At 41.2% G+C, this 27060-nt stretch overlaps 1 protein-coding gene across 3 annotated transcripts; it reads right to left on the bottom strand.

Annotated features, from left to right (window-relative positions):
- Positions 1 to 4610: 4610 nt before the first annotated feature.
- MEIG1 (meiosis/spermiogenesis associated 1) lies at positions 4611 to 21262 on the bottom strand. Of its 3 annotated transcripts, XM_061436104.1 has the most exons (4): positions 21041 to 21210; positions 13803 to 13924; positions 9076 to 9242; positions 4611 to 4929 (listed from the first exon to the last, which is right to left on the bottom strand). In XM_061436104.1, exons 3-4 carry the CDS (start codon positions 9211 to 9213, stop codon positions 4801 to 4803), a joined length of 267 nt encoding a protein of 88 aa, XP_061292088.1. In that variant the 5' UTR covers positions 9214 to 9242; positions 13803 to 13924; positions 21041 to 21210; the 3' UTR covers positions 4611 to 4800. The 3 variants fall into 3 exon arrangements, with proteins under 3 accessions (XP_061292088.1, XP_061292089.1, XP_061292087.1); XM_061436105.1 differs by lacking the exons at positions 13803 to 13924; positions 21041 to 21210 and adding an exon at positions 21217 to 21262; XM_061436103.1 differs by lacking the exon at positions 13803 to 13924.
- Positions 21263 to 27060: the final 5798 nt, after the last annotated feature.

Genomic DNA, 27060 nt, shown 5'->3' with positions numbered 1-27060 from the left:
TCTTTAAGAGTAGGGCATGGAGGTCGCAGTTAAGAGTTCCAAGCATCTGCTCTAATTGGCCTGATGGGGGCATGTCTGGGAATCTGGGCCCCAGATGGTGATCTCTCTGGAGGACCCTGATTAAAATTGGAGTGTGGCTGACTGGGCCCAAGCAGTGGTTTTCAGCATTTTTGACTTGACACATAGGTCAGGAAGAAGTACATTTCATACTGTAACTCATCCATGTGTGCTCTTTCATTTTTAAAACTTTATTTTTATTGGAGGATAGTTGCTTTACAATGTTGTGTTGGTTTCTGCTGTACAACAAAGTGAATCAGCTATATGTATACATATATCCCCTCCCTCTTTCACTCTCCCTCTCACCATCCCCCCATCCCAATCCCTCTAGGTTGCCACACAACACTGGGCTGAGCTCCCTGTGCTGTCATCAGCTTACTAGCTATCTATTTATGCATGGCAGTGTCCATATGTCAATCCCAGTCTATCAATTCATCCCACCCTCCCCTTCCCCCACCATGGCCACGTGTCCATTCTCTATGTCTGTGTCTCTGTTCCTGCCCTGGAAATAGGTTCATCTGTACCATTTTTCTAGATTCCACCTTTATGTGTTAATATTAATATATGGTATTTGTTTTTCTCTTTATTTATTTTTTGATTGGAGGATAGTTGATTTACAGTATGCTGGTTTCTGCCAAACAACAATGCAAATGAGTCATAATTATATATATATACAACCCCTCCCTTTTGAGCCTCCTTCCCCTCCCCAATACCACCCCCTCCAGATCATCACAAGACACCAGGCTGGGCTCCCTGTTTTATATAGCAGATTCCCACTGCTGTTGTTTAGCCACTAAGTTGTGTCTGACTCTTTGCCACCCTAGGACTGTAGCCCACCAGACTCCTCTGTCCATGGATTTTCCAGGCAAGTATACTGAAGTGGGTTGCCATTTTCTTCTCCAGAGGATCTTCCTGACCCAGGGACCAAATCCAAGTCTCCTTGCATCATCTGCATTGCAGGTGGATTCTTTACCACTGAGCCACATGTGATATTGGTTCTGAGAAACAAGTCAGTTGGCCTAGTGTTCAACCAACATAATGCCACAAAAAAGCCTGAAAACCTTAAATTCATACTCTACTACTAAGTATTTTATTTTATTTTATTTTAAGCTTTTGAACTTTTTATTCCCCACCTCAGTCACATTTTTTAAAAATTTTATTTTATTTTTAAACTTTACAAAATTGTATTAGTTTTGCCCAACATCGAAATGAATCCGTCACAGGTATACCCGTGCTCCCCATCCTGAACCCTCCTCCCTCCTCCCTCCCCATACCCTCCCTCTGGGCCATCCCAGTGCACCAGCCCCAAGCATCCAGCATCGTGCATCGAACCTGGACTGGCGACTCGTCTCATACATGATATTACACATGTTTCAATGCCATTCTCCCAAATCTCCCTACCCTCTCCCTCTCCCAGAGTCCACAAGACTGATCTATACATCAGTGTCTCTTTTGCTGTCTCATACACAGGGTTACTAAGTATTTTAAATGACCCAAGTTTGTTCCCTTTTATGGCTGAGTAATATTCCAATCAGCAGCTTCTTGACAGGCATCACCGAGTACAATTTAATGGCAGAAACCAAACAGTTCTGTGGTTCCCAAGAGAGAAAGATCCCCTGACAGTGCTCATTCCTACCGGAGATGCTGGGCCACACCCGCACCGTCTGGCCCTCTTGCAGCTTCAGGCTGAAACTGGCAATTGTGTGTTAGAACAGCTATTCCCCAATGTCCATCATGGAACAGGACTGGGCTTGTCTTGCCAGGGAGGCAGTTTCCACCACGGACCAAGGCGTGTGGGCCGAGTCCCACTACAGAACAGGTACCCTACTATGAGTAATTGTGAACGCGGCTCTCTAGCACCGTGATGGTAAGCTGGCACCAGCACTTATGAAGAGCGGCCAAGGAGAAAGTGGCTTTTGCATTTGTTAAGGAAGATTGGCACCATCTTGAGCTTACCATAAGGCATATGCACAAAGTGCCAGTCATGTGAACTCTGTGAACCAAAACTGCATGTCATAGTCCCTAGGGCCATGTTTGTGAAGTGAGTCTTGCTGCAGAGGTCCTGTAGCAGTTAGAACCTTCAAGCTAATTACTAAGAGGATTCCAGACAAAAACTGCCTGAGCAACTTCTTTGGATTGAATTTTTTTTAAAAGTCTGGCCTCACTCCAAACTTTTTGAAGTCATGTGGGATCTTAGTTCTCCAACCAGGGATTGAACCCACGACCCCTACATTGCAAGGTAGAGCCTTAACACCTGGACCACCAGGGAAGTCCCCCTTGGATTGAACCTTAACCTGAAACAAAATATCAGAAATGGCAGGCCATGGGTGGTTCAAGACTATGGATGTTACTGGCTTTATCTATACTGTGTCAATGTCTGTTTCCTGATGCTGCTGTAATAAATCACCATAAACTGGTGTGTGGAACAACATGAGTTTATTCTCTTACAGGACTAGAAACCAGAAGTCTAAAAGGGGTCTTATTTGGCAAAACCAAGTGGTTTGCAGAGCTGTGTTTCTTGTGGAGACTCTAGGAGGAGAGAATCAATTTTTGGCCTTTTCTAGCTTCTAGGGGCTTTATGTGGTTTTGGGGGGCTTTTGGCTTCTGCCTTACCTCTCTCAGACCTCTGCTTCTTTCATCGCATCTCCTCTGACTCTGACTTGCCTGCTGCCCTCTTTAAGGACCTGGGTGATTTCATGGGGTCTGCTGAGGTTTTCCAGGTTAATGTCCCTATATCAAGTTCTCTTTTTAATCACATCTGCAGGGTTTCTTTAGCCAGGTAAGGTGCCATACCCACAGGTTCCAGGGTTAAGGATGTGGCTGTCTTTGGGGTCAATTATTCTACCATGGTAAATTTTTTAAAAAGCATTATCAGGTTCAGAAGACCTCCTATGCTCAGCACCTAGTGGTCTGTCAAATCTGGAAAATGATAGACTGTGATCCTGACCAGAGAGGTACAGAAACATGACTTGACACAAGTGGTAAATAAGATGACACCAGGCAGCATGTGAAAGGCATACAAGAGGCTTGCTAGTCTGTTTATCCTTTCCATCATGTATCTGTTCTGAAAAGGCACAACTTTGAGGAAAACTAATGGAGCTTCATGAGGAAACATAGTTCTGTGAAAGGGGACCTGGAGTTGAATGAATTGATAAATATGAGCTTGAGAGAGAGTCAGTTCCTGGGTTGGTTGATAAGAAGTCTGGGGTCCCCACGGAGGAGATAAGGACACATTTTTTTTCTACATTGCTTTGTCATAGTTAATATAACATTGTATCCTGCTTGAGGACATGTTTCTCCTTCTTGAGAACCTTCTGACTAATTCTGTCATCGTAAAATGTATATTATGGGAGTGGGTCTGATAAGACCTTTACAACCTTGAGACATTCTTTTCATTACTGTAATAACCAACTGAAAAAGTATATAGCTCCCTTGCTAAGACTAGCAAGGGGGCCACTCCCCGCCCCTCTTCTGATGTCTACGTCAGAAGCTTTCTCTGTCCCTTTTTATACTTTAAGAAAACTGCTACATATAAGCTCTTGAGTGATCAAGCCTGGTCCCTGGTCCCAAGCTAAATCTTATTCTTCAGAGATCCAACGTATCCAACATCGTTCACCCATAAGCTATCAAGCTCATGATGTGAAATCTATTTAATGGTCAGAACTTATCAATGGGGACAAATAAAAAGTCTTGTGCATGCATGCATGCTGTTGCTTTATTTGTGTCTGACTCTTTCCCAACCCCATGGACTGTAGCCCACCAGGCTCCTCTGTCCAGGGGATCCCAGGCAAGAATACTGGAGTGGGTTGCCATGCCCCGCTTCAGGGTATCTTCCCAACCCCAGAATTGAACGCAGGTGTCCTGCATTTCAGGTGGATTCTTTACCATCTGAGCCACTAGGGAAGCCCAGTGACAAAAATTTACAATAAAAGGCTATCTTTCATCTATTTAAATTCAAAGTCCTCAGGACTCACTGATCTGGGGGCACTTCTTAAGTCTCCCAGGATAATAGCCTTCCTTGTACTTCGGCTATTTCTGCAGTGATTAAAGGAAGCACTGGAACATATTTTCTGTGGTGGTGATTCAAGGGTTACCCAGAAGCTGACCCAGGACAAGGTTTCAAGTCCAAGGAAGTGACTCAAAGAGGACCAGCAGGGCAGTGGGAGAAGGGGTGAGGAAGGGAGATAACCAATTGCCTATGTCATCCAGTGAGATACTGTGGCATGTGACTGGAGATTAACCTCAGGAGATAAACGTTCCTCTAGAGGAAGCAGGTGGCTGGCACCTGTCTGCCTCAGGGACCATCATTTCTTGGCAATTCAGTGAAAAGCAAAGGAATCTAGAGGCAAGAGAAAGCTCCCAGGCCACAAAATGCAGATCTGGCAGTTCAAAGTGATGGTCTAGTGAAGTGGTAAAGGCTGGGGGGCTGGGGGTGGGCCTAACCTCTACACAACCACTTGAGTGGTTTCCTGGGGGGGGGGGGCTTTCTCTTCCCCTGCACAGCTGTTAACATTACCACAGTTAAAACAGGAAGAACCAGACTGAGGCGGGCATCAGTGGCATGCTACTGCAGTTATATTTTAGAACAAAAGGAGATGATTACCAGAGACCAACTTTTGGTGTCTCAAAACATTCCATTGGAGTCTGCACTTGGGGGTATTTTGTAAAGTGACACTTACATGATGTCAAATGAAACAACGGATTTTTTAAAAAGATCACGACAAGTAATACTGAGAAGAAAGGCTAGTAAGCATAAATTTTCACTTTGTGGACTTCCTTGTCATCGCACTCCCTCTGTTTGTTGTAGTAATAGAAAGTATTGTCCCTTCTCTGAAGCTTCTTCACATATCCTGTCTCTGGCCAACGATCTACCTGTACATCCAAAACCAAAACACAAATATTGTAATGGTCCTTCCATATAATTGTTCACTATCAAACATTTAAAAGTGCAAGTCACACCAAACAGAGCTCTTAGTGATGTCTTACACTTGTAGACACATAGACACACACACAACACACTTGTCGTACATTGTAACCTTATACTGAAGGACGACTAGTTCAAAGCTTCTCCCTAGATCCCAATTTCTAGATTTAAGTTTCTACTCTGCAGCCAAGATAAAACATTCAGAATAATCTAAACTTTATTCTTATATATACAAATGATTTTAGGCATTATTGCTTACTAACTTCTGAAAATAATACCTAAGGAGGGAATTAGGGCTAGGCCCAGGCAACAGGAAGAAGCTAGACTGAATGTCTCTAAAGGTGAATGTGTATTTCATGTCCATATTTCACATGCACACCTTGAAGCTCGTTTTCATAGAAATCTGAGATCATGAACAGAGTCTTCAGCAACCTCTTCTTAGCTTCTCCACTTTAGTCTTTCTCATTTGCCATATTGGTTTGCTTACTTGATTGTTTGGCTTGATTCAGTTTGGACCTTTTTTTTCCCCTTCCTCTGTGAATTCACATTATACCTTCTTGCTCAGGCCAGTGCATTTCTGCTCTGGTTAGATATGTTGCTTCTGGATGGTGTGATGTCTACTCCATCACTGTCAAAACCCAATTATTTGGATTTTGTGTTCATGGCATTCAAAACCAAGTCTTGTTCTTCAACATCATCTCTACTGGCAGCCACTCATTCTCCAGACTTATAAATCACAACTTCCAAACTGGAGTACAAAAGCTCCATGAATATAAATAAATACATATCTTTTATTTTCTAACAATGTATTTTTGCTTTCTCCTGTCATCTCATTTATTTAGGAGTTAGCAAGAATGGGTAGCAGCCTATCCGATGAACCCTGGCAGGCTCTCTGACAGGTACATCACAGAGAAAAGCAATGTTTTCCATCACTTAGGTCAAGCCTGCTTGACTTCGTGGTTTACATTACCCTCAGTGGAGAAAGAAAGAAGTTCTCAAGACATCATTGCCGCTCTCTTTCTCTTGAGGCCAACAGCAGGTTCTCTCATTTACTAGGGTCCCCCAACCACCTCATTCAGTGAAGCGGTAGACTGCCACTGCTTTAGAATTACCCACTGCACTTCATGTGGAGTGAGGAAGGAGACAGATGGGCCCAGGCTGAGCAGCTGTGGCCACTTCTCCCGCTGACACTTTGAGGTAAGACCAGCAGGACGAGAGCCCTGACTGGGGCAGAAGACAAAGCGACGCCATTTTTCTCAGTCTTGTGGTCAAGGGGATTTCCCAGCTGGACACATGTACAGAGGAGGTCATCAGTCTCAGAAGGAGACAAAAGAGGGAGGAGCCACCAGCTCACAGTATGTCCTGCCAACCTCCCAGACATCTTTGCGCTGGAATCCATCTTGGGTGAGAGATGCACACACATCTACCACGAAGGACCTTGAGTCAGACCAAATGTGGGCACAAACAAGGTGGCTAGTCAGAGATAAGCCAGGCGAGTGCCCCCCATATCAGCGATCTAAGCCACCCCTATTGGGTACAGCTCACTCTGAGCCCGCCTGGGTGTTCCTCTACAGGTTCTTTGCTTCCAATAAACACTTTATGTGCTTCACAGTCTCTCTGCTGAATTTTTCTTCAAGGAAGACAAGGACCAAGGTCCTGCTTCCAGCTACCTTGTCCCTGGAAATCAGGAGGGGCCTCCAAGTAGCTATATTGGTTTTGTCTCATCAACCTCTAGGCTTTTTTTCCCTTCTATAACCCTTTGCTGTTTCATAATTTTTCCTTCTTGGTTTTCTACCCATCACTCCCATTCAACCTAGGAAAACTTCATTCCTTAGAGAGTGGTGGTGGGGATGGGGTTGGGGGGTTAATATAGTCTTCAAGTCAGCTCTCCTTGGGCAGGAAATCAGTCAGTACTGATAGTGTCTATAAGGACATGTACTTCAGATAAGAACAAAGACCATCACCCAAGCCCTTCAGACCACTGCCAATCAAAGGAAGCCTTTGGGTATCATCCTGTCCATTCTCTACAGCCCACTGCAAGTGACTCTTGAGGAACAAAGCCCTTTGGAAGATTGTCTCTAAAGGAAGAAATTTTTATCTTCCTCTAATTTTTTGGGGGGGGCATATATTTTCACTCACGTAGGTTTTCACTATTTGTCACTATTTAACCTTCCACTCCAAGATACAAGAATAATAAGAGCTATCATTCACCAAACACCATTCACTCAATGAATGAATGAGCACCACAAAATCAGGTATTTCCAATGCTTGATTTCATTTAATTTCTGAGACATTTTTCCAAAGCAGGCCCTTTTACACTTGAGCTCGGCAAGGTAAGCATTAACCTTGTTCAGGCTTACACAGCCAAGGAGGAGAGCCAGGATGTAAAGCCTGGGCAGACTGATTTCACAGTCTGTACTCTTTCCACTTACCCACTAAATTTCCTGAGCTCAGGCACTTGATTTTATATTTATCTTTTTAAAGCTTCTGGCACAGAAACTGGTACAAGGCAGGTACCCAAAAAATATACACGGAAGTGAAATACAAAACGTCTCTGTAATTGTCAAGTCATTCAATGGATAAAGGTGTTCTTCCCTTCATTATACACACATACACACACAAATCCCTCAGGTGCTTTTCGGGGACTTCCTCTTTAAAGGTGTTCTTCGTGTTCCCTTAAATCTGATATCTCTGAGCTCAGTCCCAACAGTTTCTGGAATGGTGGTGTAGGTGCCGGAGTGCCTGTAGGTCCCTGGGTCTTATTTACCTTTCAGGGGCAGGCATCCCAGTGTGAAGGCAAGGTATATGGAGCTTATTTCTGACCTGCAGTAAAATGTTAATGCTTGTGTTTTGCCTATTTAAAAGCCACAGATAATAAAGTAATGAAAACTCCCTTTTGGTAATGTGGACCAAAGTGTAAAATGCTACTAGAATTGAAAAAAAATGGATATGGGAAGGTCACAGTCATCAGTCAAATCCTCATTTGATCAGTATTTTAAATTTTATACCTCACCACTGCTAATACTCTCTATTAAGTTAATATCCATTAAACAAAAGAGTCTATTACACTTTAGCTCTGTGTTGCCTTCATCATTTTTTTCTGTCTAGTTTTTTAGGAAATGTGGAGTGGAGATCAACAAGTAGAATGAAGAAAGAAAAAGAATAAGGGGATCTGAAAAACCTGCCCATGAATGAGTCTCGAAAAATAGTTAATAATAATAAAACAATTTGAAAATAAACAATAATAAACACTTTGTGGTAATATCAACTCTAAAACCTAATATACATTTATGAATACTATATCATATTCTATAATATTCCTCAAAACTCAGTCTCCCCATATTCAGTAGAATAAATGAATTTTTAAAAACACATAATAAATTAGGGCCATATCTAGATTTTGTCTAGTCTTTGAAAAGCAAAACCATGTCTCCACTCTCTCAAGAAAGCCTGGAGTATACAGCCAAAGTCAGGAGATTTTTTTGCTTAAGACAGAATTTGGTAGGTCAACTGATAAAGAGTCCACCTGCAATGCAAGAGAACCAGTTTGATCCCTGGATTGGGAAGATCCCCTGGAGGAGGGCATGGCAACCTACTCCAGTATTCTTGCCTAGAGAATCACCATGGACAGAAAGGCCGGCAGGCTACAGTCCATGGGGTTGCAAAGAGTCAGATATGACTGAGTGACTAAGCATATAATTTGCAGTTGAAATAAAAAAATACAGAAAGGAAAAAAACTGAATATCTGATAAGAGAATTTATCTTATCAGAACCCTCACCATAGTGAGAGAAAGAGACTCAGGCTTTTATGGCCTACCATAAAGGATTTGTCTGGCACAGCACAGTTGCTCAGTAAAAGCTAGAAAATTCTTAATGTTTCTGTGCTGAGACCTCTTGCTGCAGTCTACCTGAAAATCATTCTTCTGAACCTTAGTCTCTTTATCAATAAAATCAGGGGGTTGGGATAGAATTCCCTTTCAGTGTTCTCTAGTGCTTTATTGGTGGTGGGTTTTCTGTTTGTTTTTATTTTTTAGTGCTTTTCACCCTCTAACAGATTCATTTGGAGTTCAGATTTGTAGAGGCATAAATCTTACCATAGAAACTTGCTTCACTTGTTTATATTCAATTTCATCTCGATATCCTGCTTGTTGAAATCTGTACAGATTTTCTATCTCTTCTGACCATTTTTTGGCACGACTTATTGATTTTGGTTTCACGTCAGAATTAGCCATGGCTACACAGGTCTTCTTACTAAGTATTTCTGAAGGATGTTAAAAAAAAAAAAGTTTATTACATAACACAGTAGTGACAGTTTGGGAAACCCCTTTAAGAATGAACAAAACTAGATTTTTAAAAAATTAGAGTTAAGAATCCCATTAAATATGTTAGCTTTTTAAACATTCAATTCAAAAAGTAAGAAGGATTCATCTTCTATTTTGGAAATAAAGTCAATCCTGGAGTGATGTCTTAAATGGTGCAGACTGATTCTGGCATTTCAAGTAATAGTTTACACATTTCTGAAATCCTTTTCTTACTTTTGTTTTTAATTTTATTTATTTATGTTTTTGGCTGTGCTAGGTCTTCTTTGCTGAACAGGCTTTTCTCTCGTTGCAGTGCAGGCTTCTCATTGCTGTGGCATCTTTTATTGTAGAGCATGGTCTCTAGGGTGTACAGGCTTCAGTAGCTGCAGCACATAGGTTTAGTAATTGTGGCTCCCAGGTGACTCAATAGCTGTGGTGCACCAGCTTAGCTGCTCCGAGGCACATGGAATCTTCCCAGATTAGGGATTGAACCTGTGTCTCCTGTACTGACAAGTGGATTCTTACCACTGAGCCACCAGGGAAGCCACCCCTCACTCTCTTATTTTTAACTGCTCAGGAGATTGCCAAAGTATCCTCCCATCATTTCATTTAATCATATTCAAAATTTTATCTCCCTCTTTTTCCCTAAAAAGGGAATGTAAGATCAGTCTTCCTTTTCTTCTTATGGGGAAGCAATGGTTTCCTCCTTTTTCTTTTCTTAACTGTTCAGAAACATGCCACTCACTGCAGGCCAGTAACTCAGGTCACTGTGCTCTGGTGTGAGAAGATGGACTATCTATGCAGTTGGTAAAAGCTATCTCTCTGTCCTGGTACTGAGATCACTGATTTTAAAACAACTTAGGAGCAAGACAGCTAAGATGGCGGAGGAATAGGAAGGGGGAGACCACTTTCTCCCCCACAAATTCATCAAAAGAACATTTGAACGCTGAGCAATTTCCACAAAACAACTTCTGAATGCTGGCAGAGGACATTAGGCACCCAGAAAGGCAGTCCATTGTCTTCGAAAGGAGGTAGGAAAAAATATAAAAGATAAAAAGAGAGACAAAAGAGGTAGGAACGGAGATCCATCCAGGAAGGGAGTCTTAAAAAAGAGAGAAGTTTCCAAACACCAGTAAACATTCTCACCGGGGAGTCTGTGGCGAGCCTTGGAACCTCAGAGGGCAACATAACCGGAAGGAAAAATAAATAAATAATTAAAACCCACAGATTACATGCCTAACAGCAACAACCAGCAGAGAAGCAGCGCAGACACCCGCATCTGCCACTAGCAAGTGTGGACTGGACAAGGAGGCGGGGGCTGCATTGCTTAGGGTAAGGACCGGGCCTGAGTGCCCCAAGGGCAATCTGAGAGAACTAACTAGAAATAGCAACCCAAACTGTGGGATAGCTATCCCTTGAAAAGCCCTAACCTAAGACACCGCCAGGCCTGCTCACAGAACAAAGGACTGAGCAGAGCTAGCCCACTGTGGACCAGCCCATCCCCCACCGGAGACAAGCAGGCGAGGGCAGCCAGAGCCAGAAGAGGGCAATCGTGGCCCCAGAGAGGCATCATCTACCAACCTACAAGCAGGCTTCGTTGCTAACCAAGACTTCTTGGGATTCTGGATAGTCAACATCCACTGGGAGGGTCACAGCCAGAGATCAGCTCCCCAGAAGAGACACATGGCACACCTGAGAAGGCGCGCCAGTTGTACACCCAGAAAACTGAGCAGCAGGGATGGGGGAGGCAATAAGTCAAAGCCCCCAATTGGGGCGACTGCGCTCACCAAGCACCTGGTTACCTGAGCTGCTCGGACCTGGGAAGGACACAAAATGAAGGCCCAACCAAGTCTGCACCTTTGTGGAGTACCCAAGAACCTATTTCTGAACAGCTTAGACCTGGAAAGTGCATGCAACCCAGGGCCTGCCTCAGACAGTTCCCAGCAGAGCAACCTAGAGCCTGAACAGTATAGACTGGGAAAGCACACATGCTATGAGCGGGGGCAAACCCAGTGTGGCCGAGACATTGTGAGCACTCCCCACACATGCCAGTGGTATTTGTTTGCAGTGTTCCTCTCTCCCTGCAGCACGACTGAACAAGTGAGCCTAAATAAGTGACCACCACCACCCCCTTGTGTCAGGGCAGAAATTAGACACTGAAGAGGCCAGCAAACAGAAGAAGCTAAAATGAACAGAGGGAATCGCTTTGGAAGTGACAGGTGCAATAGATTAAAACCCTGCAGTTAGCAACGACTACGTAGGAAAGGGCCTATAGATCTTGAAAGTATAAGCTGGGTCAAGGAACTATCAATAACCTCAGATATGCAGATGACACCACCCTTATGGCAGAAAGTGAAGAGGAACTCAAAAGCCTCTTGATGAAAGTGAAAGTGGAGAGTGAAAAAGTTGGCTTAAAGCTCAGCATTCAGAAAACGAAGATCATGGCATCCGGTCCCATCACTTCATGGGAAATAGATGGGGAAACAGTGTCAGACTTTATTTTTTTGGGCTCCAAAATCAGTGCAGATGGTGACTGCAGCCATGAAATTAAAAGATGCTTACTCCTTGGAAGGAAAGTTATGACCAACCTAGAGAGCATATTCAAAAGCAGAGACATTACTTTGCCAACAAAGTTCCATCTAGTCAAGGCTATGGTTTTTCCTGTGGTCATGTATGGATGTGAGAGTTGGACTGTGAAGAAGGCTGAGCACCGAAGAATTGATGCTTTTGAACTGTGGTGTTGGAGAAGACACTGGATAGTCCCTTGGACTGCAAGGAAATCCAACCAGTCCATTCTGAAGGAGATCAGCCCTGGGATCTCTTTGGAAGGAATGATGCTAAAGCTGAAACTCCAGTACTTTGGCCACCTCATGCGAAGAGTTGACTCATTGGAAAAGACTCTGATGCTGGGAGCTGGGCAGGAGGAGAAGGGGATGACAGAGGATGAGATGGCTGGATGGCATCTGACTTGATGGACGTGAGTCTGAGTGAACTGCGGGAGTTGGTGATGGACAGGGAGGCCTGGCGTGCTGCGATTCATGGGGTCTCAAAGAGTCGGACACGACTGAACGACTGAACTAAACTGAACTGAACTGAAGGAACTATCTGAAAATGAACTGACCCCACAGTGTCCACAACACCACCAGAGAAAGTTCTGGACATATTTTTACTACTATCATTTTTTAATTAAAACTTTTTTTTTTACTTTTTAAGTCCTCTATTACTCCTTTAATTTTCATTTTTATAACCTACTATTACTTTGCAAAAAAAAGACCCTATTTTTAAAGCAAACTTCATATATATATATATATATATATATAGTTTTGTTTTATAATTTCTGTGACTTTGTTTTTTTTCTTTAATATTGTATTTTTGAGAATCTAACTTCTACTCTAGATTTTTAATCTTTGCTTTTGGTATTTGTTATCAATTTTGTACCTTTAAGAACCCAATCTTCAGTACCCATTTTTACTTGGGAGCAAGATTACTGGCTGGATTGCTCTCTCCCCTTTGGACTCTTCTTTTTCTCCACCAGGTTGCCTCTATCTCCTCCCTCCCCCTTCTCTTCTGTACTCAACTCTGTGAATCTCGTGTGTTTTGGGCTGTGGAGAACACTTAGGGAACTGATTACTGCCTAGATCTCTCTCCTTTTGATTCCCCCTTTTATCCTCCTGGCCACCTCTGTCTCCTTCCTCTCTCTTCTCTTCTCTTTGTATAACTCTGTGAACATCTCTGAGGGGGTCCAGATTGTGGAGAGCACATAGGGAAGTGATTACTGGCTAGCTTGCTCTCGCCCCTTTTGATTCCCTCTCTTCTCCTCCTGGCCACCTCTATCTCCCTCCTCCCTCCTCTCTTCCCTATGTAACTCCGTGTACCTCTCCGGGTGTCCCTCACTGTGGAGAAACTTCTCATCGTTAACCTAGATGTTTTACCATCGGTGCTGTATAGATGGAGAAGTCTTGAGGCTACTGTAAGAATAAGACTGAAAACCAGAGGCAGGAGGCTTAAGTCCAAATTCTGAGAACACCAGAGAATTCCTGACTCCAGGGAACATTAATCAATAGGAGCTCATCAAACACCTCCATACCTACACTGAAACCAAGCACCACCCCAAGGGCCAACAAGTTCCAGAGAAAGACATACCACACAAATTCTCCTGCAACACAGGAACATAGCCCTGAGCTTCAATATACAGGCTTCCCAAAGGCACACCAAACCCATTGACATCTCATAACTCATTACTAGACACTTCATTGCACTCCAGAGAGAAGAAATCCAGCTCCACCCACCAGAACACTGTCACAAGCTTCCCTAACCAGGAAACCTTGACAAGCTACCTGTCCAACTCCACCCACAGTGAGGAATCTCCAAAAAAAAGAGGAACCACAAACTGCCAGGATACAGAAAGGTCACCCCAAACACAGCAATATAAACAAGATGAAAAGGCAGAGAAATATCCAGCAGGTAAAGGAACAGGATAAATGCCCACCAAACCAAACAAAAGATTGGTCTTTATCTACCTGATAAAGAATTCCAAATAATGATAGTGAAAATGATCCAAAGTCTTGAAAACAAAATGGAGTTACAGATAAACAGCCTGGAGACAAGGATCCAGAAGATGCAAGAAAGGTTTAACAGGGACCTAGAAGAAATAAAAAAGAGTCAATATATAGTGAATAATGCAATAAATGAGATCAAAAACACTCTGGAGTGAACCAACAGTAGAATAATGGAGGCATAAGATAGGATAAGTGAGGTAGAAGATAGAATGGTAGAAATAAAGGAAACAGAGAGGAAAAAAAAGAATTAAAAGAAATGAGGACAACATCAGAGACCTCTGGGACAATGTTAAATGCTCCAACATTCAAGTCATAGGAGTCCCAGAAGACAAAAAGAAAGACCATGAGAAAATACTTGAGGAGATAATAGTTGAAAACTTCCCTAAATTGGGGAAGGAAATAATCACCCAAGTCCAAGAAACCCAGAGAGTCACAAACAGGATAAACTCAAGGTGAAACACCTCAAGACATATATTAATCAAATTAACAAAGATCAAACACAAAGAACAAATATTAAAAGCAGCAAGGGAAAAACAACAAATAACACACAAGGGGATTCACATAAGGATAACAGCTGATCTTTCAATAGAAACTCTTCAGGCCAGAAGGGGATGGCTGGACATACTTAAAGTGATGAAAGAAAATAACCTACAGCCCAGATTACTGTACCCAGCAAAGATCTCATAGAAATATGAAGGAGAAATCAAAAGCTTTACAGACAAGCAAAAGCTGAGAGAATTCAACACCACCAAACCAGCTATCCAACAAATGCTAAAGGATCTTCTCTAGACAGGAAACACAGAAAGGGTGTATAAACTCAAACCCCAAACAATAAAGTAAGTGGCAACGGGATCATACTTATCAATAATTACCTTAAGTGTAAATGGGTTGAATGCCCCAACCAAAAGACAAGACTGGCTGAATGGATACAAAACAAGACCCCAATATATGTTGTCTACAAGAGATCCACCTCGAAACAAGGGACACATACAGACTGAAAGTGGGCTGGAAAAAGATATTTCACACAAATAGAGACCAAAAGAAAGCAGGAGTAGCAATACTCATATCAGATAAAATAGACTTTAAAACAAAGGCTGTGAAAAGAGACAAAGAAGGCCACTACCTAATGATCAAAGGATCGATCAGTCCAAGAAGAATATATAACAATTATAAATATATATGCACCCAACATAGGAGCACCACAATATGTAAGACAAATGCTAACAAGTATGAAAGGGAAATTAACAATAACACAATAATAATGGGAGACTTTAATATCCCACTCACGCCTATGGATAGATCAACTAAACAGAAAATTAACAAGGAAACACAGACTTTAAATGATACAATAGACCAGTTAGACCTAATTGATACCTATAGGACATCTCACCCCCAAACAATGAATTTCACCTTTTTCTCAAGTGCACACAGAACCTTCTCCAGGATAGATCACATCCTGGGCCATAAATCTAGCCTTGGTAGATTCAAAAACACTGAAATCATTCCAAGCATCTTTTCTGACCACAATGCAGTAAGATTAGATGTCAATTACAGGAGAAAAAGTATTAAAAATTCCAACATATGGAGGCTGAACAACATGCTGCTGAATAACCAACAAATCATAGAAGAGATAAAGAAATCAAAATATGCATAGAAATGAATGAAAATGAAAACACAACAACCCAAAACCTATGGGACACTGCAAAAGCAGTGCTAAGGGGAAGTTTCACAAGAAAAAAGTCAAATAAATAACCTAACTCTACACCTAAAGCAACTAGACAACAAAGAAATGAAGAACCCCAGGGTTAGTAGAAGGAAAGAAATCTTAAAAATTAGGGCAGAAATAAATGCAAAAGAAACAAAAGAGACCATAGCAAAAATCAACAAAGCTGGTTCTTTGAGAAGATAAATAAAATTGACAAACCATTAGCCAGACTCATCAAGAAACAAAGGGAGAAAAATCAAATCAACAAAATTAGAAGTGAAATGGGGAGATCACAACAGACAACATAGAAATACAAAGGATCATAAGAGACTACTATCAGCAACTATATGCCAATAAAATAGACAACTTGGAAGAAATGGACAAATTATTAGAAAAGTACAACTTTTCAAAACTGAACCAGGAAGAAATAGAAAATCTTAACAGACCCATCACAAGCATGGAAATTGAAACTGTAATCAGAAATCTTCCAGCAAACAAAAGTCCAGGACCAGACGGCTTCACATATGAATTTTACCAAAAATTTAGAGAAGAGCTAACACCTATCCTACTCAAACTCTTCCAGAAAACTGCAGAGGAAGGTAAACTTCCAAACTCATTCTGTGAGGCCACCATCACCCTAATACCAAAACTTGACAAAGATGCCACAAAAAAAGAAAACTACAGGCCAATATCACTGATGAACATAGATGCAAAAATCCTTAACAAAATTCTAGCAAACAGAATCCAACAATATATTAAAAAGATCATTCATCATGACCAAGTGGGCTTTATCCCAGGGATGCAAGGATTCTTCAATATCCACAAATCAATCAATGTAACACACCACATTAACAAATTGAAAAATAAAAACCATATGATTATCTCAATAGATACAGAGAAAGCCTTGGACAAAATTCAACATCCATTTATGATAAAAACTCTCCAGAAAGCAGGAATAGAAGGAACATACCTCAACATAATAAAAGCTATATATGACAATCTCTCAGCAAACATTATCCTCAGTGGTGAAAAATTGAAAGCATTTCCCCTAAAGTCAGGAATAAGACAAGGGTGCCCACTCTCACCACTACTATTCAACATAGTTTTGGAAGTTTTGGCCACAGCCATCAGAGAAGAAAAAGAAATAAAAGGAATCCAGATTGGAAAAGAAGAAGTAAAACTCTCACTGTTTGCAGATGACATGGTCCTCTACATAGAAAACCCTAAAGACTCCACCAGAAAATTACTAGAGCTAATCAATAAATATAGTAGATTTGCAGGGTATAAAGTCAACACACAGAAATCCCTTGCATTCCTATACACTAACAATGAGACAACAAAGAGAAATTAAGGAAACAATTCCATTCACCATTGCAACAAAAAGAATAAAATACTTAGGAATAAATCTACCTAAAGAAACAAAAGACCTATATATAGAAAACTATAAAACACTGGTGAAATAAATCAAAGAGGACACAAATAGATGGAGAAATATACCATGTTCATGGATTGGAAGAATCAATATAGTGAAAATGAGTATACTACCCAAGGCAATCTATAGATTCAATGCAATCCCTATCAAGCTACAAACAGTATTTTTCACAGAGCTAGAACAAATAATTTCACAATTTGTATGGAAATACAAAAAACCTTGAATAGCCAAAGCAATCTTGAGAAAGAAGAATGGAACTGGAGCAATCAAAATACCTGACCTCAGGCTCTACTACAAAGCCATAGTCATCAAGACAGTATGGTACTGGCACAAAGACAGAAATATCGATCAATGGAACAAAATAGAAAGCCCAGAGATAAATCCACACACCTATGTGCACCTTATCTTTGACAAAGGAGGCAAGAATATACAATGGAGAAAAGACAATCTCTTTAACAAGTGGTGCTGGGAAAACTGGTCAACCACTTGTAAAAGAATGAAACTAGAACACTTTCTAACACCATACACAAAAATAAACTCAAAATGGATTAAAGATCTAAACGTAAGACCAGAAACTATAAAACTCCTAGAGGAAAACATAGGCAAAACACTCTCCCACATAAATCACAGCAGGATCCCCTATGACCCACCTCCCAGAATATTGGAAATAAAAGCAACAATAAACAAATGGGACCTAATTAAACTTAAAAGCTTCTGCACAACAAAGGAAACTATAAGCACAGTGAAAAGACAGCCTTCAGAATGGGAGAAAATAATAGCAAACGAAGTAACTGACAAAGAATTAATCTCAAAAATATACAAGCAACTCCTGCAGCTCAATTCCAGAAAAATAAAAGACCTAATCAAAAAATGGGCCAAAGAACTAAACAGACATTTCTCCAAAGAAGACATACAGAGTGCTAACAAACACATGAAAAGATGCTCAGCATCGCTCATTATCAGAGAAATGCAAATCAAAACCACAATGAGGTACCATTTCACGCCAGTCAGAATGGCTGCTATCAAAAGTCTACAAGCAATAAATGCTGGAGAAGGTGTGGAGAAAAGGGAACCCTCTTACGCTGTTGGTGGGAATGAAAACTCGTACAGCCACTATGGAGAACAGTGTGGAGATTCCTTAAAAAACTGGAAATAGAACTGCCATATGACACAGCAATCCCACTGCTGGCCATACACACCGAGGAAACCAGAATTGAAAGAGACACATGCACCCCAATGTTCATCGCAGCACTTATATAAAAAACACTTTATAATAGCCAGGACATGGAAGCAACCTAGATGTCCATCAGCAGATGAATGGATAAGAAAGCTGTGGTACATATACACAATGGAGTATTACTTAGCCGTTAAAAAGAATACATTTGAATCAGTTCTAATGAGGTGGATGAAACTGGAGCCTATTATACAGAGTGAAGTAAGCCAGAAAGAAAAACACCAATACAGTATACTAACGCATATATATGGAATTTATAAAGATGGTAATGATAACCCTGTATGTGAGACAGCAAAAGAGACACAGATGTATAGAACAGTCTTTTGGACTCTGTGGGGGAGGACAAGGGTGGGATGGTTTGGGAGAATGGCATTGAAACATGTATAATATCATATGTGAAACGAATCGCCAGTCCAGGTTCGAAGCATGATACAGGGTACTCGGGGCTAGTGCATTGGGATGACCCAGAGGGATGGGATGGGGAGGGAGGTGAGAGGGGGTTCAGGATGGGGAACACATGTACACCTGTGGTGGATTCATGTCAGTGTATGGCAAAATCAATACAATATTGTAAAGTAATTAGCCTCCAATTAAAATAAATAAATTTATATTAAAAAATTTTTAAATAAAAAAAGTTTCTGAAAATAAATTTTCAACTCATTTAAGTAACTGTATAGTCATCAAACTTGTATAGCCAATTTTTCAAAGACATAATCTTGCACTTGTTTTCTCAGCTACTTATTACCCAAAAATATCATTCATTTAGTATTTATTATATATAAGATGAGAGTGAAAAAGCTGGGTTAAAATTCAACATTCAAAAAACCAAGATCATGGCATCCAGTCCCATCACTTCATGGCAAATAGATAGTGAAAAATGGAAACAGTGGCAGATTTTATTTTAGTGGGCTCCAAAATTACTGCAGCCTGAAGTTAAAATTGCTTGCTTCTTGGAAGAAAAGCTATGACCAACCTAGACAGCGTATTAAAAAGCAGAGGCATCACAAAGGTCCATATAGTCAAAGTTATGTATGGTTCTTCCAGTAGTCATGTGCGCATGTGAGAGTTGGACCATAAAGAAAGTTGAATGCCCAAGAATTAATGCTTTCGAACTGTGGTGCTGGAGAAGACTCTTGAGAGCCCCTTGGACAGCAAGGAGATCAAACCAGTCAATCAATCCTAAAGGAAATCAACCCTGAATACTCATTGGAAGGACTGAAGCTGAAGCTCCAATACTTTGGCTGCCTGATGTGAAGAGCTGACTCATTGGAAAAGACCCTGATGCTGGGAAAGATTGAGGGCAGGTGGAGAAGGGGGCAACAAAGGATGAAATGGTTGGATGTCATCACCGATTCAATGGACATGAGTTTGAGCAAACTCCAGGAGATAGAGAAGGACAGAGAAGCCTGGTGTGCAGCAAACCACAGGGCGTAAAGAGTCAGACATGACTTAGTGACTGAACAGTGAACAATAATATTTTATAGTACATATTATATATGTATATTACATTTTAATATTATAATTATTATGTATCAGTATATATTATAGTCATTTATGAAAATAGTGCCCAGAATTCTCACCATGATTCCTTGAATTCATTTTTCTATTTCAGTATGGTTCTATTAGCTGAAATACATTAAAATCAGACCTAATAAAGTAAATCCTGTAAGTGAATTTGTATTTCAGTTATAACAATGAATGCTTATGATGTTAAAGCCAAGTGGAGTCTTTACACTGTGCCACCTGCGAAACCTTCTTACAGCTTTGTATTTACTAAAAACAGAATGAAACTAAAAATAGGAAAAAATCAACTTAAAATTCCTTAAAGATTTGAGTGATTCTCAGAATTTCAGTGACTGCACTAATTCTGCTGGTAACTTTAGCACTTTGTAAGTTTTAATGATAGCTGTAGCAAAAAATAACTGATATGAAATACTTTTCACCTCTGTAATACTAAGTTGTATCTGGAGACACAGGAAATGGCAATGCCTCCCTACTATGCAAAGATCAGATTTTATTAAACAGTATTAGGATTTACATGGGTATTGAAAAATCCAACTAATATTAATTCCCTGACAATCTGAGACTCAGATCTAACAGAAGAAGCATTTGATGTACTGTCAAACTCCTTTCTGTGCAAACATCTGTCACCTTCTTCTCGCTTTTAAAAGTGCTTTTACTTTTCAAACTCCAAGAGTCATCAGTAAGGCTAATCTCCCATTTTTTTGCCCATTTTATTTTTTTCTGTTCCTAGACAAGGCAGGATACGGCAGAAGGGCCCTTTAACTAGTAAGTCACTTGATAACCTCTAAATTTCTCACAGTTCCCAAAGTTGTTGGTGTTCAGTTGAACAACAAAACTGGCTCCCAGAGTCCGAGCCTTGGTGATCCATCGTCCAGGTGTGCTGTGTACCTCTGCAGCATAAAGCCCCTCTTCTCGGGGACCCTGCAAGGTGACTAATGTGACTTCTCTGGTCCCTCAAACTTTTTTTTTTTTTCCCTGCCAGAAATCAGCAATCACGTCTGTAAGGCAAAATCTGCCTAGAGAAGGCTGGGATGGAGAAAGTGTCCTCAACACTGGGGATCAAATGGTCGCCCTGCAGGAGGAACTCAAAAAGGAGCCCCAGAATCGCGACCCCTAAAGACAAAGGGGGCACAGGGCCGCCTGGAAACCACGAGGAGTTGAAATTAAAGACCCTTCCATAAAAAGAGGAAATGAGAAAATAGAGGAGGGAGGCGGACAAATCTCAGGTACCCTGAAGAAGAAGGGGTGGACCCTGGATGGCTTCGGAGAGGGCGCACCCATCCCTCCGCAATGGGGCCTCTCACCCTTGGGTCCTGCTCGCAGGGGTAACCCTCGCTCAGCCATCCTTGAGAGGCCGGGGCGCCCCGCCCAGGAGCTTGCAAGCGAGCCCAGCGGTGCTCGTGCTCTCCACTCGGGATCCGTGGCCTGGGCTGGGCCACCCAGAGGCCAACTGTCACGGCCTTGGCAACGCTTCCTTTACCTGGCAACGCCTTTCGCAGCTTACTTAGGCCCCTTTGAACTCACTCAGGCCCCACCCACTGTGAACGGGCCTTTGTGCGCAAGTGCGTGGGGGCGGGGCCCAGTTTGGAGTTTGAAAGCGGGTCTCTGGATGGAGCCTTGCAATTGTCTCAACCCCCCTTAGAGGTGGAGAGAGGACTGTGTCACTTGCCACTGCATCAGTCACAGACAGCATTCCCTAAAAAAGCCGATCAAGGAATAGAGACCACTGGGCTTCAGGTCCCTGATACTAAATATCTCCTATCTGTCCCACCTCTTTAACCAATCCATAGAGCTGAGCATAGAAGAAGTGAAGACTCTTTGTGACCCCATGGACTGTAGCCTATCAGGCTCTTCCGTTCATGGGATTTTCCAGGCAAGAGTGCTGGAGAGGATTGCCATTTCCTTCTTCAGGGGATCTTCCCAACCCAGGAATCGAATCCAGGTCTCCTGCATTGCAGGCAGACACTTTACCGTCTGAGCCACCAGTAAACCTATGATAAATGACATCTATAGCTTTAATTATTTTTTCCAACATTACCTTCATTATTGTATTTAAAATACTGCCTCTTTACTTACAACTCTCAAATTTATTTCCTTAATCCAGATCTCTAAACTCCAAGGTGTATACAGCATCCATGTGTGGGAAAGTCGCTCAGTTGTGTCTGACCCTTTGCTACCCCATGGCCTATACAGTTCATGGAATTCTCTAGGCTAGAATACTGGAGTGGGTAGCCTTTCTCTTCTCCAGGGGATCTTCCCAACCCAGGGATCAAACCCAGGTCTCCCACATGGCAGGCGGATTCTTTACCAGCTGAGCCACAAGAAAAGCACTACTCAACATCCATATGGTTGTCCAAAACAACTACCCTCCAAACACTCATGCTTAATTCTTCCCCTTCCATGGTCTCCCACTTTCAGTAAGTGGTCACTAGAGTCCATTTTCTCTTGCTATTTGTCAGCAACATATCCATCCATCTGCAAAATCTGTTGGCTTTACTGCTTCCATCCAGCCCAAGCCACCATCACTTTTCCCCTTCTGGTATTGCAGTAGTTTCCAACAGGCTTCTCTTGTCCCCTGCAGTCTATTCGCAGCAAAACAATAGACTTGATCTTATAAAATTATGTTATTTCTCTTCTCCTAATCCTGCAATGATTTCCCATTTTACAGAGTAAAAACCACCAAAGCCCAACAAGATTTGCTCTCAATCACTCCTCCCTTGTTCTGTAGCTCTGGATCACACTGCTCAGCACCAGTGACCTGGCTGTTCATCTCCTAGCTCCCACAGTAAGGATTTAGTCGTAGCTGCCTCCTTCCATTTATCCCCTTGGCTCACTTCCTTGTCTTCAATTGTTAATATCTCAATTCACCCATTTTCATCCAGCTAGCTCGCTCTTCCCATCGTATTCTCTAGTCCTCTTACTATGTTCTAGTGTTTCTTTTTCCCGCAAGTCTGATCACCTCCTAATATACTATTTTTATATTGCTTCTTTTTTTCCTTTTCTTAGCTTAATGTTTTTTATACTGGTAGTTTCCTTAAAAAAATTATTGAAGTATAGTTGCTTTACAATATTGTGTTAGTTTTTACTGTACAGCAAAGTGAACCAGCTATGAAAGTGAAAGTGTTAGTCTCTCAGTCATGTCTGACCCTTTGTAACCGCATGGAATGTAACCCACCAGGCTCCTCTGTCCGTGGAATTCTCCAGGCAAGACTACTGAAATGGGTTGACATTCCCTTCTCCAGGGGGTCTTCCCAACCCAGAGTTGAATCCAGGTCTCCTGCCTTGCAGGCAGATTCTTGACCGTCTGATCCACCAGAGAACATATACATATATCCCCTCATTTTTGGATTTCCTTCCCATTTAGGTCACCATGGAGCACTGAGCAGAATTCCCTGTGCTATACAGTAGGTTCTTGTTAGTCATCTATTTTTCACGTTGTATCAGTAGTGTATATATGTCAATCCCAATCTCCCAATTCATTCCACCCCCATTGCCTGTTTATATTTTAGTATTTATCTTTCACTCGAATGTAGTTTCCATCGAGAGAGATATTGTTAACTAAATTCCAAGAACAGTGCCTAGCACTAAGTAGGTACTAAAACAGCATATTCGGAATAAATATATTTCACCATCACTGCTACTGTGTGGAAGCAGTATAGCATGGTGGCTAGGAGATACATATTTGTGTTCTTTTTGATGATAGTCATCCTGACAGGTGTAAGGTGCTATCTCATTGTAGTATTAATTTGCATTTCCCTGTTGATTAGTGATGCTGAGTATCTTTTCAAGTCCCTGTTGGTCATCTGTATGTCTTCTCTGGAAGAATGTCTATTCAGGTCTTCTACCCATTTTTAAATTGGGTTGTTTGGGGGAGGTTGCTGTTAATTGTATGAGCTGTTTATGTATTTTGGATACTAACCCCTTATGTTGTTGTTTAGTCTCTAAGTCATGTTTGACTCTTTTGAGATACCATGGGCTGTATAAGTCATATTACTTGCAAATATTTTCTCCCATTTAGTAGGTTATCTTTTGGTCTTGTCACTTGCTATCTTTGCTGTGCAATGGTTTTTAAGTTTAATTAGGTGCCATATGTTTATTTTGCTTTTATTTCCTTTGCTTTAGGAGCAGACCTCCAAAAAATATTGCTATAATTTATGTCAGAGTATTACACCTGTGTTTTCTTCTAAGAGTTTTATGGTTTCTGTTCTTACATTTAGGTCCTTAATCCATATTGAGTTATCTTTGCATATGAAATTGTAAAAGAATGAAATTAGAACCTTTTCTATGTAGCTGTCTGGTTTTCCTACACCACTGTTGAAGAGACTGTCTTTTCTCCATTAGATATACTTGATTCCCTTGTTGTAGATTAATTGACCATAAGTGCATGGGTTTATTTCTGGGATTTCTATCCTGTTGCACTGATCTATGAGTCTGTTCTTGTGCCAGTGTCATATTGTTTTGATGATTGTAGCTTTGTAGTCCAGTCTGAAGTCAGGAAGTGTTATTCCTCCAACTCTGTTCTTTTTTTTCTCAATATTGTTGGCTATCAGAGTCTTTTGTGTTTCCATATACATTTTAAAATTATTTGTTATAGTTCTGTGAAAAATGCTCTTGGTATTTTGATAGGATTGTGTTGAATCTTACATTGGAAATGTGGAATCTTAACCACTGGACCACCAGGGAAACCTCATAGCTAGGTAGTGTCTTCTTAATCAGTCGGCTCCTATAGAGAAGGAATATCCCTACCAATCTTGTTTACTTTGTTTACATCCTCCTATGTGAGTGAGTGAAAGTCACTCAGTTGTGTCCGACTCTTTGCTACCCCGTAGACTATACAGTCCATGGAATTCTCCAGGCCAGGATTCTGGAGTGAGTAGCTAGCTGTTCCCTTCTCCAGGGGATCTTCCCAACACAGGGATCAAACCCAGGTCTCCCACATTGCAGGTGGATTCTTTACCAGCTGAGCCATCAGGGAAGCCCTATATACTCTCTATTTTTTTTTTTCAAATCTATTGAGCTATAATTGAAATGCAATAAATAGCACATATTAGCAGCATGTAATTCAATAGGTTTTGGCATATGTATATACCCTTGAAATCATGACCACATCAAGTTAATGAACTTGTTTCCTTGTGTACAAAGTTGACTGTTGATTGCTTTCTGTCACTTTAGATCAATTTACATTTTTCTATAATTTTATATAAATGGCATAATGTAGTATGTACTCTTCTTTTGTCTGGCTTCTTTTGCTCAGCAAAATTATTTTGAGACTCATCCCTTTTGTTTTGTTGTATTAATAGCTCATTCCTTTTCTCTCCCAATTGTATTGTGATATAATTTATATATAACATTGCATAAGTTTAAGGTGAACAACATAATGTCTTGAAACATGTATATGCTGTACCAACATGATCACTACAATAAATCTAGCTAACCATCCATCACCTCATATAGTTAGTTTTTTTTCTTGTGATGAAAACTTTTAATATCCACTTCTTCAGTAGCTCTCAAGTATACACTGGGCTTCCCTGGTGCCTCAGATGCTAAAGAATCTGCTTGAAATGCAGTAGACATGGGTTTGATCCCTGGGTTGTGAATATCCCCTGGAAGTGGGCATGGCAACCCACTCCAGTATTCTTGCCTGAAGAATCCCCATGGACAGAGGAGCCTGGTGGGCAGGCTACAGTCCATGGGGTCGCAAAGAGTTGGACATGACTGAGCAACTAAGCACAAGTATACACTACAGTATTGTCAATTGTAGTTGCTATGCTGTACATTCCATTCCATGACTTTTTCATCTTATAACTGGAAGTTTGTACCTTTTGACCACTTTCACTCATCTCTCCCACACCCCTCACTCTTCTCTGGCAACCACCAATCTGTTCTTTGTTTCCAAGAGTTGGATTTCTTTAGATTCCACATATCAGTGAGATCATATAGTAGTAGGTGCCCACTAAATAATAATGGCTAATATTTATTGGAAGCTTCCCTGGTGGCTCAGATGGTAAAGAATCTGCCTGCAATGGAGACCCAGGTTGGATCTCTGAGTCGGGAAGATCCTCTGGAGAAGATGGAATGTCAGTCCACTCCAGTATTCTTGCCTGGAGAATCCCATGGACAGAAGAGCTTGGTGGGCTACAGTCCATGGGGTCGCACAGAGTTGGATACGACTGAGTGTCTAATATTTATTGAGCTCTTAGCATTTTCCAGGGCCTTGTGTGGGCTTTATTGTTATCTCCATTTTAAGATGATAAAACTGAGTTTCGGAGACGTTACCTTAACCAGGATTACATAAATAGTAGTGGCTCAGATGAAAGTGGCTAATCAGGGCCTGTATTTTCTTTTCTAAGAATAGCATAGAACATAGTATGTGTATAATGCAAGTTATTTATATTGTCAGCTGAAAAAAAAGCACAACATAAAAATATGGCTCACTCATCTTAAGGGTACACATTACATGCCTCTGGGCTATGCTTATCCTATCCTCTTTTTATTCTAACTCTCTATTTGTCTTTATTCTCTTGTACTGTATCCATTGTTGAAAGAGAATAGGATAAACAAAGGGACAAATAAAAAAATAAGAATATGAGCCATATCAAGACCTGTGGCCAGGAGCTTCATTCTCAGAAGTAAACACACTGGATTCTGCAGATATCAGGCTCAGTGCAAGATCTTGTTTTAGGTACAGACAGCCTAGCCACAGTGACACCCTCTTTTATCCTATGACAAGCCATCTCATACCAAATCAAATGTGTTGGCAATATATACTAGCAGAGTATTTTACTCAGAGTAGTGACAATGGTGTGTACTCCTCCCCCCTCCTCTCCCCTTTCTCTTCTTACTCTTCCTCTCCTCCTCCTCCTCCTCCTCCTCCTCAGCAGTTCATCAGAATCTGTATTTGAATAGAACTGACTGCCAGGGCTTCAGAAATATGCTAATATTCCCTGAGGGTGACATTCTGATTCTTGATTTCCCTGGTTAGAACAAATTGTTACTGGAATTATTCCTACGTTACCTTGTGTCTCTGTGGAAGCATTTATTTACCATGTTCTACAAAGGTCTATCTCCAAATTGATTGAAAATGACTTGTAGGCACATCTTAGTCATCTCTGTCATCATGGCAGGGCTTGTACAGTGCTAGCACAAAGTAGTAGCTTGCACAACACTAAGCACAACTCACAGGTGTTGGAGTTGTGATTAAAATAATACTGTGGTGTCTAAGGAGACTTGCTACAAAGGGGGTGCAGGTAATGCTATTGCGACTATTTGGTGAATGTTAATATTTTCACAAGACTTCGCCACTGGCTCAGCGATAAAGAATCCA

This window comes from Bos javanicus, chromosome 13 (genome assembly GCF_032452875.1).
Source record: "Bos javanicus breed banteng chromosome 13, ARS-OSU_banteng_1.0, whole genome shotgun sequence".
Lineage (NCBI taxonomy): Eukaryota > Metazoa > Chordata > Mammalia > Artiodactyla > Bovidae > Bos > Bos javanicus.
This window is presented reverse-complemented; position numbering and strand designations above follow the sequence as displayed.

What these genes read in the sequence shown, in the direction of transcription:
- MEIG1 (XM_061436103.1), bottom strand. Translation starts at nt 21,080, where the DNA reads ATGGCTGAGCGAGGGTTACCCCTGCGAGCAGGACCCAAGG. An exon ending in CCTGCGAGCAGGACCCAAGG is followed by an intron (nt 9,243 to 21,040) that starts GTGAGAGGCCCC and finishes AACATCCTTCAG; the next exon opens with AAATACTTAGTAAGAAGACC. An exon ending in AAGTGAAGCAAGTTTCTATG is followed by an intron (nt 4,930 to 9,075) that starts GTAAGATTTATG and finishes TTGGATGTACAG; the next exon opens with GTAGATCGTTGGCCAGAGAC.